Consider the following 14648-nt stretch of genomic DNA (forward strand, 5'->3'; position numbering starts at 1 on the left):
GTTTGTGATGCCGGTCCTGGGGACATACTCGGGCAGAGTGCTCAGGTAGGAGCCCATGGAGTGTGGGGCTGGCTGGAGAGCCTCTTTCTATGCCCAAAGAGCATGTGCCACCCATCTTGACCTGGCTGCAGGTCAGTTTGAATGTAAAGTATGGGTGAACCACCTCCCTGCCAAGGCTCTACTGGACTCCGGCAGCATGGTGACACTGGTACATGGCAGAGTGATCGGAAGACTCGGCCCGGTAGGTAAGACTGTACAGGTAGTATGTATCTATGGGGACACCAGGGAGTACCCCTTGGTCCCGGTGTCCATTGCTTATGGCCCTACATCGGTGACACAAGAAGTAGGGGTTGTGAAAGGTTTGATACACTATATTATAGTGGGCCGGGAATGTCCATTGTTTCTTGAACTTTGGAAACAGGTAGAGAATGGACTTCCTGGACAGCTAAGAGAACTGGGGACACTGGGCATCTGGTCCAGAATGACCCACGACAAACAATCCTGATGTTGATGTTAACAACATTCCAAATAATGTTGACATAAATGATAATTAAATTTCTTCATTACAGGTCATATTGGGGGAAGACGAAGAGAAACTTTGCCTACTGCAGATACTGGTTGAGGAGGATGAAGGGGAAAATTGTTGAAGGGGATACTGGTTGAGGAGGATGAAGGAAAATTTCTTCTAAGGTCACTGCCTGTGAGTTGTTTGAAATGTTTTCAAGAACTAGGTTTACCAAGAAGATATTGATGGACCAGGGTACCCCTTTTATGTTGAAGATGCTGGCAGACCTATGCAAACTGTTTCAAATCAAGCAGTTGCGGACATCAGTCTCTCACCTGCAGACAGATGGCATTGTTGAGAGGTTTAATAAAACCCTGAAATTGATGCTAGAAAGAGTGATCCAGAAAGATGGGAAGGATTGGGACATGTTGCTTCCTGCCCTTTTTGCCATCCGGGAGGTTCCACAAGCCTTCACAGGCTTTTTGCCATTTAAACTAGTGTATGGGCGAAGACCCCATGGGTTGCTTGATCTGATAAAGGAGATGTGGGAAAGTGAAACCTCACTGTATAAAACAGTGGCAGAACATATCTCCCAAATGCAAAAGAGGGTGGCTAGAGTGATGATGTTAGTGAGGGAGAATCTTCAGAAGGCTATGGATGCTAAAAAGGAGGGTGTACAACCAGACAGCTTCAAGTGGAAGGCTGGGTGGCTGTTCTGATCCCCATGGTAAAGCGCACATTTTGGCCAAGTGACAGGGACCATTTGAGGAGGTGGAAAAAGTGGGTGATGTAAACTACAAGGTACACCAGCCTGGAAAGAGGAAACCGTAACAAATTTATCATATAAACTTGTTAAATCCCTGGAGAGAAGAGGTATCCGCTGTGGTAGGTGTCAATTCAGAGGACCCTACAGGAGTTACTCTGCTGCAGGTTGCTGCTACAAACCCAACAAGCAAAAGAGTTTCTGCAGAGAAATGTTTTGAGAATTGACTGGTATAACCAACAACATCAAGCATGACATTTTAACAGACATCAATGTAAAGATCCATTTAAAGCCATAACGTATCCCAGAAGCAGATAGAAAGGAAGTGTCCTAAGAGGTGAAAAGAACACTTGAGCTTGATGTCATTAAAGAATCGCAGAGTGAGTGGCCAAGTACAATCGTTTTGGTACCAAAACCCAATGGCACCCTGCACTTGATGCTTATCCGATGTTCGGGTAGATGAGTTCATTGAGAGGTTGGTCCCGTCCGGTACATTACCACATTGGAACTCACAAAAGGGTACTGGCAGATTCCCCACACCAGAGAAGCCAGAGAGAAAACCGGTCTACCTGGATGACACTGTCATTTTCAGTACCGATTGTGTCCCATCTTCCTACGGCTTCAGGCAATCATAGACTCCATGAAAAAAGCAAAATTCACAATAAATCCTGAGAAGTGCGTGATTGGGATGAGGAGGCCAAGTATCTAGGGTACTATTCAGGGTAGGGGCTAGTGAAACCTCGATCGAATAAGGTGGAAGCCATACAGAACTGACCCAGTCCCCTAACCAAAAAACAGGTTACAGCAATTTTAGGCATTGTTGGCTACTACTGGAGGTTCCTCCCCAACTTTGGCACCTCGACCGTTAAAGGACAACAAAAGGCAGGAAGTCAGTAATGTTAAAGTGGAATGCAGATTCCGAAGAAGCTTTTCAGAAGCTTAAGACTGTGCTGTGCCTCCTGATTTTTTTAAGGAGTTTGTGGTGCAGACAGATGCCTCAACTGAGGGCTTAGGAGTGGTATTGTTTCAAGTGGTCAATTAGAAAGAGCACCCTATAATTTTTCTCAGTAGGAAACAGACGGTGGAGGTGCAAAACTACGCTGTGGTGGAGTGAGAGTGTTTCACCGTCAAATTGGCTCTGGACTCTCTGCGGTACTTTTTGCTAGGCAGGAGGTTTTGCCTAGTGTCAGACCATGCCCCATTGACCTGGATGAGAGAAAAAAAGCAGGCCAATGCCAGGGTGATGAGATGGTTCCTTTCTCTGCAGGAGTTCAACTTTAAAGTAGAGCACAGACCTAGGAGACAGCATCAAAATGCCAATGCTGCCCTTTCCCGAGTACATTGTCTGATGTCAAATGGTGCCTCCAACATCTCCACGTTAAGGGGGGGGGGGGGGTGGGGATATGTACAGGATGCCAAGGATGGGTGCTATGTGGCACCAATATTTGGGCCCTCAGTAGAAGTCCGTGCAGACGAAACGCGTCAGGCGTGAGCACGCGGCCTTTTTGGTACATTTGGAATATCCTAGGAGCCCCCGGGTCACGCCATTAGAGTCCGGACGTTTTTTGGGAAATCGTTGGCAGGATCACCTATATCGTGCGGCTCAGTGGGGACTACGTTGACGGTGGGAGGACCGGGATATTGCCTTGGACATGTTTTTCTGCCTAATTACGTCTCATCCCATGTGAGTGTGATTTTAATTATTAATAAATGTTTAGTGTGTGCATATTACGCTATGGGTCCCTGTCGTTCTCTTTGCATGTGAGAGGAGAGGAGGAAGTGCTGACCATTGCCCTACCAATTGGATCTGAAGGTTAAGGTGGATCGCCATCATTAAGTGGAGGATCTCTGGATGAATAGAGCGCTTTCCCCAAGTGCTAAGGGTACGTGTGCACACTATAGGGGGGAGCACAGCAGTGCGGTGAAGGATCTTGGTGGCTACTGTGGGATCAGCAAGGAAGATTCTGTGTTATACAGCACTGGTTCTTACTATAAACATCAGATCACTAAGTCTTCCAAGCACCTTGTTTTCTGTAGGACTCCACCCTAAGAACTTTTATGGACTTTACAAACAATATTGGTCCACAAGGATCCACTTGCTGAATGTATATAGCTATATATCCGCTACCCTGTGCCAGATAGGTTTATTTAGCGCTGCTAGTGCTTATGTGGGCTATTGCTCTTGTACGCACCTTGTTTTACATATTCAAACTTACAGTGAGGCAAGGGGAGAATAACTTCAAGGTTCCCGAATGCGAATGCCCACTCACTTTCTTCCTGGCATCGGTTGTAGCAGAGAATGTCTGAGGCAGGCCGGTACAGATGCCATCAGTGGCATGGTTTTTGACCGGTTTGGCTCTCCATCACCCAGCTTCATCGATCCACAGTCCTTGCTGTTGTAGAGTGGATGTTCATCCTCCACCTCGAAGCTGCTCTCCCCTTGCCTCCATGTAAGTCTGGATTTGTGTTGTGTCATTAAACTTTGTTACATTTTACTGATCCATCATCTTGGCAACTTTGTTTCTCCTTGGATGTTAGATGATTATCTATCACTGCCCACGCTTGCTTATGTTATGTCCGGGTATTTGAAAGCTGAGCTCTTCTTCACCCTTCTTTCTTCCAAAGTTAATGCATATATTGCAAGCACACTGTGGATATTCAAAATAGTGTCCAAAAGTTTATTAAAGCTATCACATTACAGCAAAAAGTGAGGCGTGATCAGTAGTGGAGCAGTTATACAGGGGGCTGGATTGCACTGTTTTTTTCCCAGTTTGCCAGTCTCCCAGCCTCTTGTAGGCGGAGGTATAACACAATTGTTTTGGAATTCCTGTCTCTCAATGGATGAATGGAATGGAAGAAAATTGCAACTACCATCTTTTTACTCTACAAGGCCTATGCTTACAGCATGTATCTCATGTTTTGGAGATTTAAAGTAATTTTTGAACCAAAACTGCCAATTTGAATGTGTAAAAATTGGAAAAATTGTTCTGGCAATGAAAGGGTTAAACAAATAACTATCATACTTTCATCATACTTTCAGTGACAAATAAAAAACATGACCTTGTGTTATGAATCAAGAATGATCCTAAACCTGTAAGATATCAATCATTTCAAGTTTTAATAGCTAGACATATTGAAAAAGTCACACAAAAATGACTTTACAACTCAATGAAATACCTTTAAAACCTATATTAAGGAAGCCTCCCAATGCATTTTACACCCAGTTCCCAAGTAACAAACCTTTTTTAGGCCCCGCTGGATACTGCAGTTCTTGCAGGACACAATCTTGGAGTCCCAGTGCTCAGAGGCACCACAGGTGAAGCATAGATCAGGGTCACACTCACGGACAGCCAGATAACATGGACACTGTTTGGTATTGCACTGTGTCTTACATCTGCATCCAGGGAAGCGGTTTTGACCTGTGGGGGAACACAGGAGGCTAACCCAAATATAAAAGACCAGTGATCAGACAAGCTGTCCAATACAAAATGCAGATTGTTAAGCAAAATTGTACCAAAGTAATGAACCCCAAAATATCTACCTCATGAAGGAGCAAATTACATACAGGGGACCTACAGAGAAATACTTTAATGAAAGGGAAAATCTCAAAAAGGTTATTGTATTTTACACTCTACTTACAGTAAGTGTGCCTTACTGAACAAGCATTTTGGTCGGGTACATGCTATTGTTTTTCCATGTAAACAGCATGCCTTCAGCATCATCTAGCAGGTGAAAGGATTGACTGGAAAATCTGAAGCATTAACATGTAAGGGCAAACATTTTTCTTGTAACTACTTTTCTGTATTGTTAGGAAGTTACAGCACAAATACAAAAGTACTAAAATAAACAGTACAAAGGAATTACTTATTGAGAGAGAGAAAATAATATACTGTAGGTGCCTGTGGAGGTCATGACTTAACAACAAATTAAGATGATATGGGGGGGGGGGAGTAGTCCTTTTGGAGGGTGAACTTTTTTGTCAAGTGAGCTCCAGTTGTACCTGGTTGAGCTCCTGTTTTACCTGGTTGGCTACATTTAGACTTTGGGAAGTATGTTTATTGCTGTGTTCTTCCCACCCCTCATGTTGACACTGCTTTGGGACGTCCCAAGGGTCAAGAAGATATGAAGCTGTGTCAGTCAATGAACCAAAGAGAAAACTGGATTTTTGTCTTACCGTAAAATCCTTTTCTCTGATGTTCATTGACAGACACAGTACCCACCCTTCTAATGATTTGGGTCATATGTTCTTCTGACACTGCTTGTTACACAACTGAATACCTTTAGCAGGAAGTGGGAGTATACCTCCTGGGACAGCCCTATAGACGTAGTCAAACTTTTTTCCACCTAGCGTCCTACTCCTGTAGGGGGCAGCATAACCCAAGGGTCAAGAAGATATAGAGCTGTGTCCGTCAATGAACGAAAGAGAAACTTTTTTCTGTTACAGAGATGTGAGGTTTAGAATCCCTGACAGGTTTTTATTGCTCTCTGTGTCTCTGCTAGCAAGCTTCACTGCCTCCGTTTGTCTTAGTGACGACTGTCACCGTGACTGAAAGCGAGGGTAAATTCAACATTCACCGGATATCACCAGAACAAGAATAGAGGGGAAATCTTCCAAAAGGTCAACAGTCCTTCTGTTTAGATACAGATTGATTGGATAGTTTAGGCAGGTCCTTCTATTATATATCTCTCTTTTTTTATATATGATATTTGTGGTTTTAAATTTGTGATTTTGCTTTTTTGTTATGTGGTGTTTAATGGTGCTCCTTCGGTGTGTTCTGTGCTGTGACCGCTAGATGGCGCCGTCTCTTCCGGGTTTCGGTAGTAACATTGAGTTTCTTTTTTTCAATATTGTCCTCTGTATTATGGTTTGAGGGATCTTAACATACTACCCCTTATAGTCTTAATTGATTTGTTTGTTATTGAATCTATTGGTTGTCAATAACCTTGGGTTCTCTGGATATAATCAGTTACATCCGGATGTAGGGGATTTACGGCTTTTGGAACGCATGTGTTCATGTCTGGTTTCCTGTTTGTTCTACGAGTTCTGTCCTCCTCCACCGCTATTTATACCATTGTGTACCGTGAGACCACACCCCTAGAAGACATCTGCTGATGACGAAACGCGTCGGGTGGCGCTCACGGTGACGCACGCCGATACGTGGAGGCGACGTAGCGGCCATCTTTCTGGTGGTTTTCGGAACACAGCACAGCGCACGGAGAAGGAACACAGATCAACAGCTAAGATGCATGTTTTGTTCGTTTTTACTGTATGTGTTCTTAATCTTGCGTGAAATTAAAAGATTTATGCAGTCTACGCTATGAAAGTGTCCTGCTTTCTATTTTATATTTGGTACACGGATGAATCTGTGAGCCCTGCATTATTGGAAGGAGGATCGCTTTCTGTCCCTACACATTTGGCCATATCGGATCTCTGTAATGGAGGTCATTTCCATTTGGTAAGAGGCGGTGTGATTAGTGTGCTTGGTGGCGGTTCTCCGGGTCTGCGGTCTCCCACATTTTCTTCCGTTTGAAGTGGACACTAAAGGACTGCTTCGTCCAGCTATTTTGGGACATTTTATATAGGATTAGCGCCACAGTATTTACATTATTCCTTCTATTATATCGTTTTGGCAAATATAAAGTTGGTTGTACCAAGCTTGTACACCCAAATTGCAGTGTGTTAGGGTCTGAGAGTTCCTTTCACTCCCTGTTGTCTACAGGACAGAAGGTAAAGGAAAATCTCCCCAATGGGACACAGGTTTTAACTATCCAATATTCTATTCAAAATATTAAAGAACATTTTTCGCTTTAGATTTACATTAAATAGAAAATACAATCTCCAGGCAAGGTGGCATTGCAATCAAGTTCCAAGACTTAATACCAAAACACCAAACATGGAGTTTAAGTGTACAAGCTCTTTCCCTGTAGCTCAGTACTTCCTGGCATTTCCACAGCAAGTGAGCCATGTGTTAATAAAACATCTTCCATCAGAACCAGACTTATTTTAGACACATCAAATTTAATTTAAGCAAATTAAACATTTAAATATACTACTAAAGTTTATTTCTAAGAGGCCTATGTATAAAATATTTGTTGCATGGATGTTCGAAGCATCTGTGCTAGAACCAAAATCCCCACATTTTCTCTATATGTAGTTCCTATATCATCAACACCATCTAGTGGCCATAAAGATTTTGTTTTCCAGATTCAGGTCTTTATGCGGGGAAAGTGCATTATGGTCACTAGCTGGCGATGACGATATAGGAACTACATATATTACAGACAATGCAGGGATTTTTATTCTAAATGTGCGGATGTTTGTTGCATTTGCACAAGGAACTTTTTATTACATAGACTCCTAAGCGCTGGCACCAAAAGTTCAGATATTATTGCATTTTATAATTTCTATAGTAGGATAGTCTCCATTCATTCTACTATCAACAATCAATCCTGCCTACCAATTGCAAAATGAAAGAAGTAGCTTCAAATAAATCTTGTACTTTAATGGTGTGTTACTCACAGTCAGGATTGCACTGACAAAATTTTTCACAGAAGTTCTGTGTCATGATGCATGGACAAGTGCTATCACAAGGACGATCTGGATGGTCACAGGGCTGGTAGTTGAACACCTGATTGGATGAATTGTCTATTTATAAAAAAAAAAATGTTCATTAGTTTTTAAAATTTTTATTCACCAAATTTTAACATGTTCTTCCAATCTGCATCTGTAGGCAACAAAACACAAGTGGGACTTGTGTAGAAACTGTCCAGAAGAAAAATTCCCCTCCCCCTTTTCCCTTGCCAGTTTCTGTTTCAATTACAGTGTGAAACTGTCTAGCTGTGGGTTTTGGGGGGGGGGGGGGGGGTAGAGGGGGTTAGTTTTTTCTGAAGTCTTGCAACTAGATCAGTGGTTCTTAACCTAGGTTCGATCGAACCCCAGGGGTTCGGTGAGTCAGTCTTGCGGGTTCGGCGGAGGTCAAGACACACACCCGACTCATATGATTCGCGATGACACGCCCCGCTCATTGGCTGCAGGTGATCACGCAACATCGCTTGGCCTATCTGTGCTGCAGGGAATTTGGCGTGCCCAGTAGTCGAATTGTAACTGTCGTGATGGTACGTCGTGTGATTTCTTACTTAATATTAATCCCTTCATACTAACTATGTCGAGCAAAAAAAGAAAATGGTCAAACGAATATGTACAATTCACATGTATAACGGAACGTGATGGGAGTCAGCGTCCTAACTGCAGGATTTGCAATGCCAAGTTGAGCAATTCTAGTCTAGCACCGGCAAAACTAAGAGAACACTTCCTTAAGCTGCATGGAGATGGAAAATACAAGAACACAACGCTCACTGGATTCAAGGTGAGGAGAGTCCAATTCGATGAAAAGGCTAGTCTGCCTTATTCTTTAATGGTTTTGTTCATTTTGTGCACCTATGTATAAATATATACCTAAATGTATACCTATGTTTTGAATTTGAAAAAATCATATTTTATTTTTCCAATTAAGAAGGGTTCGGTGAATGCGCATATGAAACTGATGGGGTTCAGTACCTCCAACAAGGTTAAGAACCACTGAACTAGATAAAATACGGCTAAGGTTAAATCATCATATCACACATGTGATGTAGACTGCCTTTACCAACAACAGATTTCTATGCAAAATCAGGTGCAGCTCTGCACCAGAGATGTATAGTAACTAAGTAGAACTACTTCACTACTGTACTTAACTACCGCAAGGCGGTATCTGTACTTTCCTAGAGTAGAATTTTTTTCTCCTACTTCCACTTTTACTTCACTACATTTTTTCGATGATTTCAATACTTCTACTCCGATATTTTTTTTTTGTGCTGCATAGTTACTAGTTACTATTATAAAAGTTACCACTGCCAGAACAGTAGATGGCAGGTTTCATGAAGTTCAAAACATGTGTATTATCAGCGCATATGAAAATAAATGCTACTGTATGTATAAATAAAAGCTGCATTTGAAATAATAAAAAACAATATGATGTTCAAACTTTTGACTTCTTTCTTTAATAACTAAATAACACAGTACTTGTACTTTTACTTTCAGTACTTGAGTAGCAATTATTTTTCAAAACTACTGGTACTTTTACTTTCAGTACTTGAGTAGCAAAATTTTTAAAAAAACTACTTGCAATACGTAAGTACAAAAAATATTGAATACTTTAGTACTTCTACTCAAGTCACTTTTTGATCGAGCACTTTTACTCAAGTATGGGTTTTGAGTACTTTATACAACTCTGCTCTGCACACAAACCAATCAGCTACCAGAATTGTTTGGCAAAGCTTAATTGAAAAAGCTGAAGGTAGAAGCCGATTGGTTATTATGCACAGCTGTGTCGGATTTTGCACACCCCAGTTTTAGTAAATCAACCACACTGACTCTTTTTCAATAAATGAAGAATTAGTACCTCTAGAAAGTTATTTTTGCCTGTGTCTTCCTGTCCCTGTGATAATTGATCTCCAGTGGTGTCACAAACAGCCAAAAAAAAAAAACTTGCCATGTTCACTCTTCCTAAATCTACTCAAAACTAAACTAAAAAAAAAAAGGTTTAAGTCCCGGTTCACACTATTGGGATGCAGGTACACTGCGAATAAACTGCGTGTTCCCGCATCGCATCAGCAGCACAGGCAGTTCACACTGCCATATGCGATATGCTGGGGGTGTCAATTCAAAGTTAACGACACCCCCAGATCAGATCGCATATCGCAGTGCAATCTGAAAGTTCGCACAGGAATCGGATCGCACTGGTGTGAACCACCATGCGATCGGATTCTGCTGTGGACCAAAAAAAGGGTCCTGTGCGTGTTCACTGCGATTGCGGTATGAATTCAGCCATACAAACTGTATGGCTGAACTCACACCGCACAGACATCGCATGTGATTTTAGGAGCAGTGTGCTCCGAATCATATGCAATGTCTGTGATCTCAATAGTGTGAACCGGTGTTCCATGAAAAAACCATACCCGTGAGAAAACCATACCCTCGTCACTTCCGGTGCACCTACGGAGGGTATGGATTTCTCACAGTAGTGTGTATAATGTTACACTTGCCGCCGTTACATTAAAACAGCTCCTCTGCACTATGAGTCATCTCCGCTTCTTCCCCTGTCACTTCCCTGATCTCGGCTAATAAATATAAAAGCGGATCACGGAGCCGACATCTCCGTCATTTACATTTCATACACACGCCACCGCTTTTATATTTATTAGCCGAGATGAGGGAAGTGTCAGGGATAGGAGAGGAGATTATTGATGTTGCCGCCGAACTGTTTTAATGTAACCGCTGCAAGTATAACATTACACACACTCTGTAATAATTTCATTCCCTCCGAGCATGCGTACTTCTGAACTTCTCTGCTGTGCAATGACGTATCCGGGGCTCTGAGCATGCGCACTGCTGCGCCGCTCAGCTGTTTCAGACCGGAAGTGACGAGGGTATGGAATTCTAACGAGGTATGGTTTTTTAACGTTACACCGGCACTGACTTGAGTTAGACTGTCAAGCCTACTTTATGCTACATTTTCCCCTAAAAATGTCCCCAACAAGCTCAGGCTGCAATACCCACTTTCTTTAATCCTAAACTGTACCCCCTAGTACCTCTTTTCTGCCACAAGATGTCCACAGTAGAATGGCGCCCAGCATCACTCATAGTGGAACTTCACCCTTCATCCCCTCTACTATTTTTTGGGAAGGGGAGGGGAAGCAGGTACCCACTTCCACTTCCGGTCATATCACCACAGAGTATACACTGGAAGTTATCTTCCCCCCTCTCTCTGCCTGCAGCATTCTGGGACACATCACAGGACCCAGAAGACTACGGAACCATTCACAAAACGCAGTGCAACTCGAGCATGCAAAGTGGGCAGCCAGCTGTGAAGCCACGAGGAATCACACCTGGCTGTCCACAGCTAACATGCTAGCACCAGAGAACGGCAGAACAGTATTTGCAGCTGCTGACTTTTATTTTTTATTTTTAAATGGGGAAAAATCACTTTAAACCAGAAGATTGAGGACATCAAGATGTATGGGGTCATGGGCGTACCTAAGGGGGCATCCTTGCATTATTGAGCAAGTGAAAGACCCTGCAGCATTATATGACCGCTCAGAACATCTCAAGAAAAAGTATATTAAAAAATGCACAAAATACTGCCAGTGGGGGGCCACAAAGGGGAGATGGGGGGGGGGGAGTTGGTGGGGTCTGAAGCAAAGCACTACAAACATATTACCAACCCAGTACTGAATTCCCTTCTGCTGAAATACATACTTTATGATACATTTGATTTAGTATGGTACACATACCTTTTTTAAGCTGAATCTTTCTGCAATGTGCAGCCCACAATCTAGAAATAGAAGAAAATCATTTAAACGGCTAATCACTTTCATTCCCTACACTTACATTTGCCAGCAAAGAAGTTATTTTAAATTTGTTAATACAAACATCTTTGGGGTGCATCATTTATTCACAGGAGATGAAGACCAATGTCTATCTTTACTGTGAATTACATGCCAATGTGTCCCCATTCCTTGAAGAGGTAAGTTGGAATGGTGACCCGTACACACGTACTGATCGTCGGCCGAACGATCGGCCGTCTTTTGTCCAGGGCTGTCGTGTCTGTTGAAAACTGCAAAAGACTGCACACGAATTTTGTCGGCCAACAACAGCCGACTGCAGAAGTGATGTCATGTGATGGTTAACTTTCCCTGTGTTTTTTCTTTTCTGAGCATGCCCAGTCTTGCAAATCTGCGGTCTGTCGGCCGAAATCTGTACGGACTGGCGAACAATCGGCCGTTCTGGTGTTGGCCAACAAAAATTTTAATGCCTGCACGACAGATTCTGTTCGGCCGAAAATGCGCTGTCGGCTGTCGGAAGCATCATACTAACAAGCCTACAATCGCCTGATCGGTTGTCGGACGAATATTTACGGCCGAGAATCGGTACGTGTGTACAGGGCTTTAAGGCTAGAATCACACTGGTGCGATTGCAGATATTGCATGTGATTCCCACCGCATTCCTGTGCACATTACATGCGATGTCTTTGCGATTTTAGCCATACAGTTTGTGTGGCTGATGTTGCATTGCATCTGCACCAAAATGGTGCAGAAAACCTTTTTTCCTCCACACCAGAATAGCATTCTGGAAATTGCTCTGTGTTCTGTTTCAGAGTGTCGTTAGGATAACATTGACACTTGCATTAGATGTCATGGATGCCAATTGCTTAGATTGCGATGCGATGCTGGGAAACGCAGCAAATCTTGTGCATTTCCCGCATCGCATTAGTGTAAACTGAGACTTAAAGCCCAACTCTAGTCAAAATCGATTTTTCTCATTGTTTCCTCCCAACCCCTTCAAACCCAGGTGTTCCGTATTTTTTCTCTGATGAAGTGAGTTATACTCACCCAAGTTCCCCTATCCAGATTTCTTGCTGATGCTATTCCTGCCTGCAGTAATCACTAGTCCAGAGTGGCATGTTAACTCATGCCAGCCAATACCCTTCACTCCTCTCAGTCTGAAGACAATGCTCCGCTAGCCAGCCATTGATAATTGTCGGCCTAATGCAGGCAGTGAAGCGGACACCAGGAAAAAGACCACATCTATAAAAGACCCCGCAATAATAACATGATTATTGCCTGGTCTGGATAATCACATGACTGTGCTTTAACGCAGGGCTCCACCCAAAAGGGGAAGTTCTGCTTTATGCCCCCACCCCCTTCCTATGCCACATTCGGCATGTCATTTTTCTTGGGGGGGAACAGGTACCTGTTCCCACTTCCGCTTTGATCACCTAGGCAATCCGAGCAGGAGTTCTCTACCCCTCCCTCATGCAATCTTCTGGGACACGTCACAGGACAGGTCCCAGAAGATAGATTGACCATTCAGGAGGCGCAGTGCGACTTGCACTTGCACAGTGCGCACCCGGCTGTGAAGCAGCGAGCTGTCACAGCCGGGTGCCCACAGTTGTAAAGCCAGCGTGGGGGAGAGGACCAAGGGTTCGGGCGACCACAATCGCTGGATCCTGGGACAGTGTGTCTTTATTAAAAGTCAGCATCTTTACTTTTTGTAAAATTTGTGGAACTCTTCTTAAAGGTAGGTGAACACAGGGACTTTTTTTTATTTTTATCCTAAACCCAGCAACCAGAGAGAGGGAGGTAAAGGGGGTTTACAATTATCCTAGAGTTGGGCTTCTAAGGAAATCAGTACTAACAGAAACTAGAAATTTGAATTGATCTGTAAATTCCTCATCTTGGAATACAATACAGGAAAGAGGACATGTATTCTTAGACCATGGGTTGTATGCAGGCTTCCTTCAGGTGATTTGACACTGGCAAAAAAAAAAAAAACTTGCTAGGACTATCCCTAGTGCACATTTATATAACCCTACCCAGTCAATGAGAATCCAGTTTTTTAGCAAGCAACAAGGAGTGATCAAGAAAGAGGGGAGGGACCGGTGTCCTGTACTGTACTTCACGATACAGAAGTCAAAATTCCTATTATCCTATTCGTACAGTGCAGGACACATGAGTAATATGCATAGACCAAGGGATGGGCAACAAGATAGAAACACAGAACTGCCAACAGGCCCACAAAAAACACAAGGGTTAAGAAAACCTGGAGCACCTTCAAGGATTTGGAAATAAGTTGTCTGATTAACCTAGCAATGATGAAGTGTAAAACAGAATGCCCTCTGCAAGGACCTTAAGGTAGGACAGAGGCCATAGCTTCCAAGTAGATCCTGACAGCCCTAACAACACTCAGTGTGAGGCAATTTCCTTGTCATGTTTTGGAGCAGTAAAAAGGGAAGAAAGGATAATGTCCTCATTGAGGAAAAAAAGAGGAGACCACCTTAGGTAAAAAAAAGAAGATTTTGGTATCAAAACCACGTTAGCCATTTGCAAAATCAAGAAAGGCTATATACAAGAAAGAGCTGCCAACTCAGAATTATGCCTAACAGACATAATAGCAACCAGGAAGACAACTTTAGCCTGCAGTCACTCAAGGTAAGATTTAAAGTGGTGCAATTTCAAGCACGATTTAATACTATTTCAGCACTACTTTGGTGGGATTTGTAACAATTTAAAGGGCTATCTATGTCACAGAGAGGAACAGGGATGGTCAGGCTGTGCAGGGATCTGATATCAAAGCCATGTTTTGAACAAAAGTTTAACTAGCAAAGGGTTAATATTTACTTTCTTTCAGGCTCAAGAAGTGCTGATATAGACACAGGTAAGATTTGCAGCACGATTTACATTATAGTCCATGGCAGTGAAATTGTGCTGAAGTTCTGAAAAAGTAATGCATGAACTACTCCCCAAATTGCACTACTTGAAATTGTACCTATTAAGACACTG

At 42.9% G+C, this 14648-nt stretch overlaps 1 protein-coding gene across 1 annotated transcript in view; it reads right to left on the minus strand.

The window, feature by feature from the left end:
* EZH1 (enhancer of zeste 1 polycomb repressive complex 2 subunit) overlaps nucleotides 1-14648 on the minus strand; it is a 212296-nt gene that overhangs the window by 32788 nt on the left and 164860 nt on the right. Inside the window, exons 15-17 of the mRNA XM_082271240.1 lie at nucleotides 11601-11641; nucleotides 7789-7914; nucleotides 4509-4687 (exon numbers count right to left, since the gene is read on the minus strand). Coding sequence (XP_082127366.1) covers nucleotides 4509-4687; nucleotides 7789-7914; nucleotides 11601-11641 — 346 coding nt within the window. The remainder of the gene's footprint in view (nucleotides 1-4508; nucleotides 4688-7788; nucleotides 7915-11600; nucleotides 11642-14648) is intronic.

This window comes from Pelophylax lessonae (genome assembly GCF_965119305.1).
Source record: "Pelophylax lessonae genome assembly, chromosome: 11".
NCBI classification, from domain to species: domain Eukaryota; kingdom Metazoa; phylum Chordata; class Amphibia; order Anura; family Ranidae; genus Pelophylax; species Pelophylax lessonae.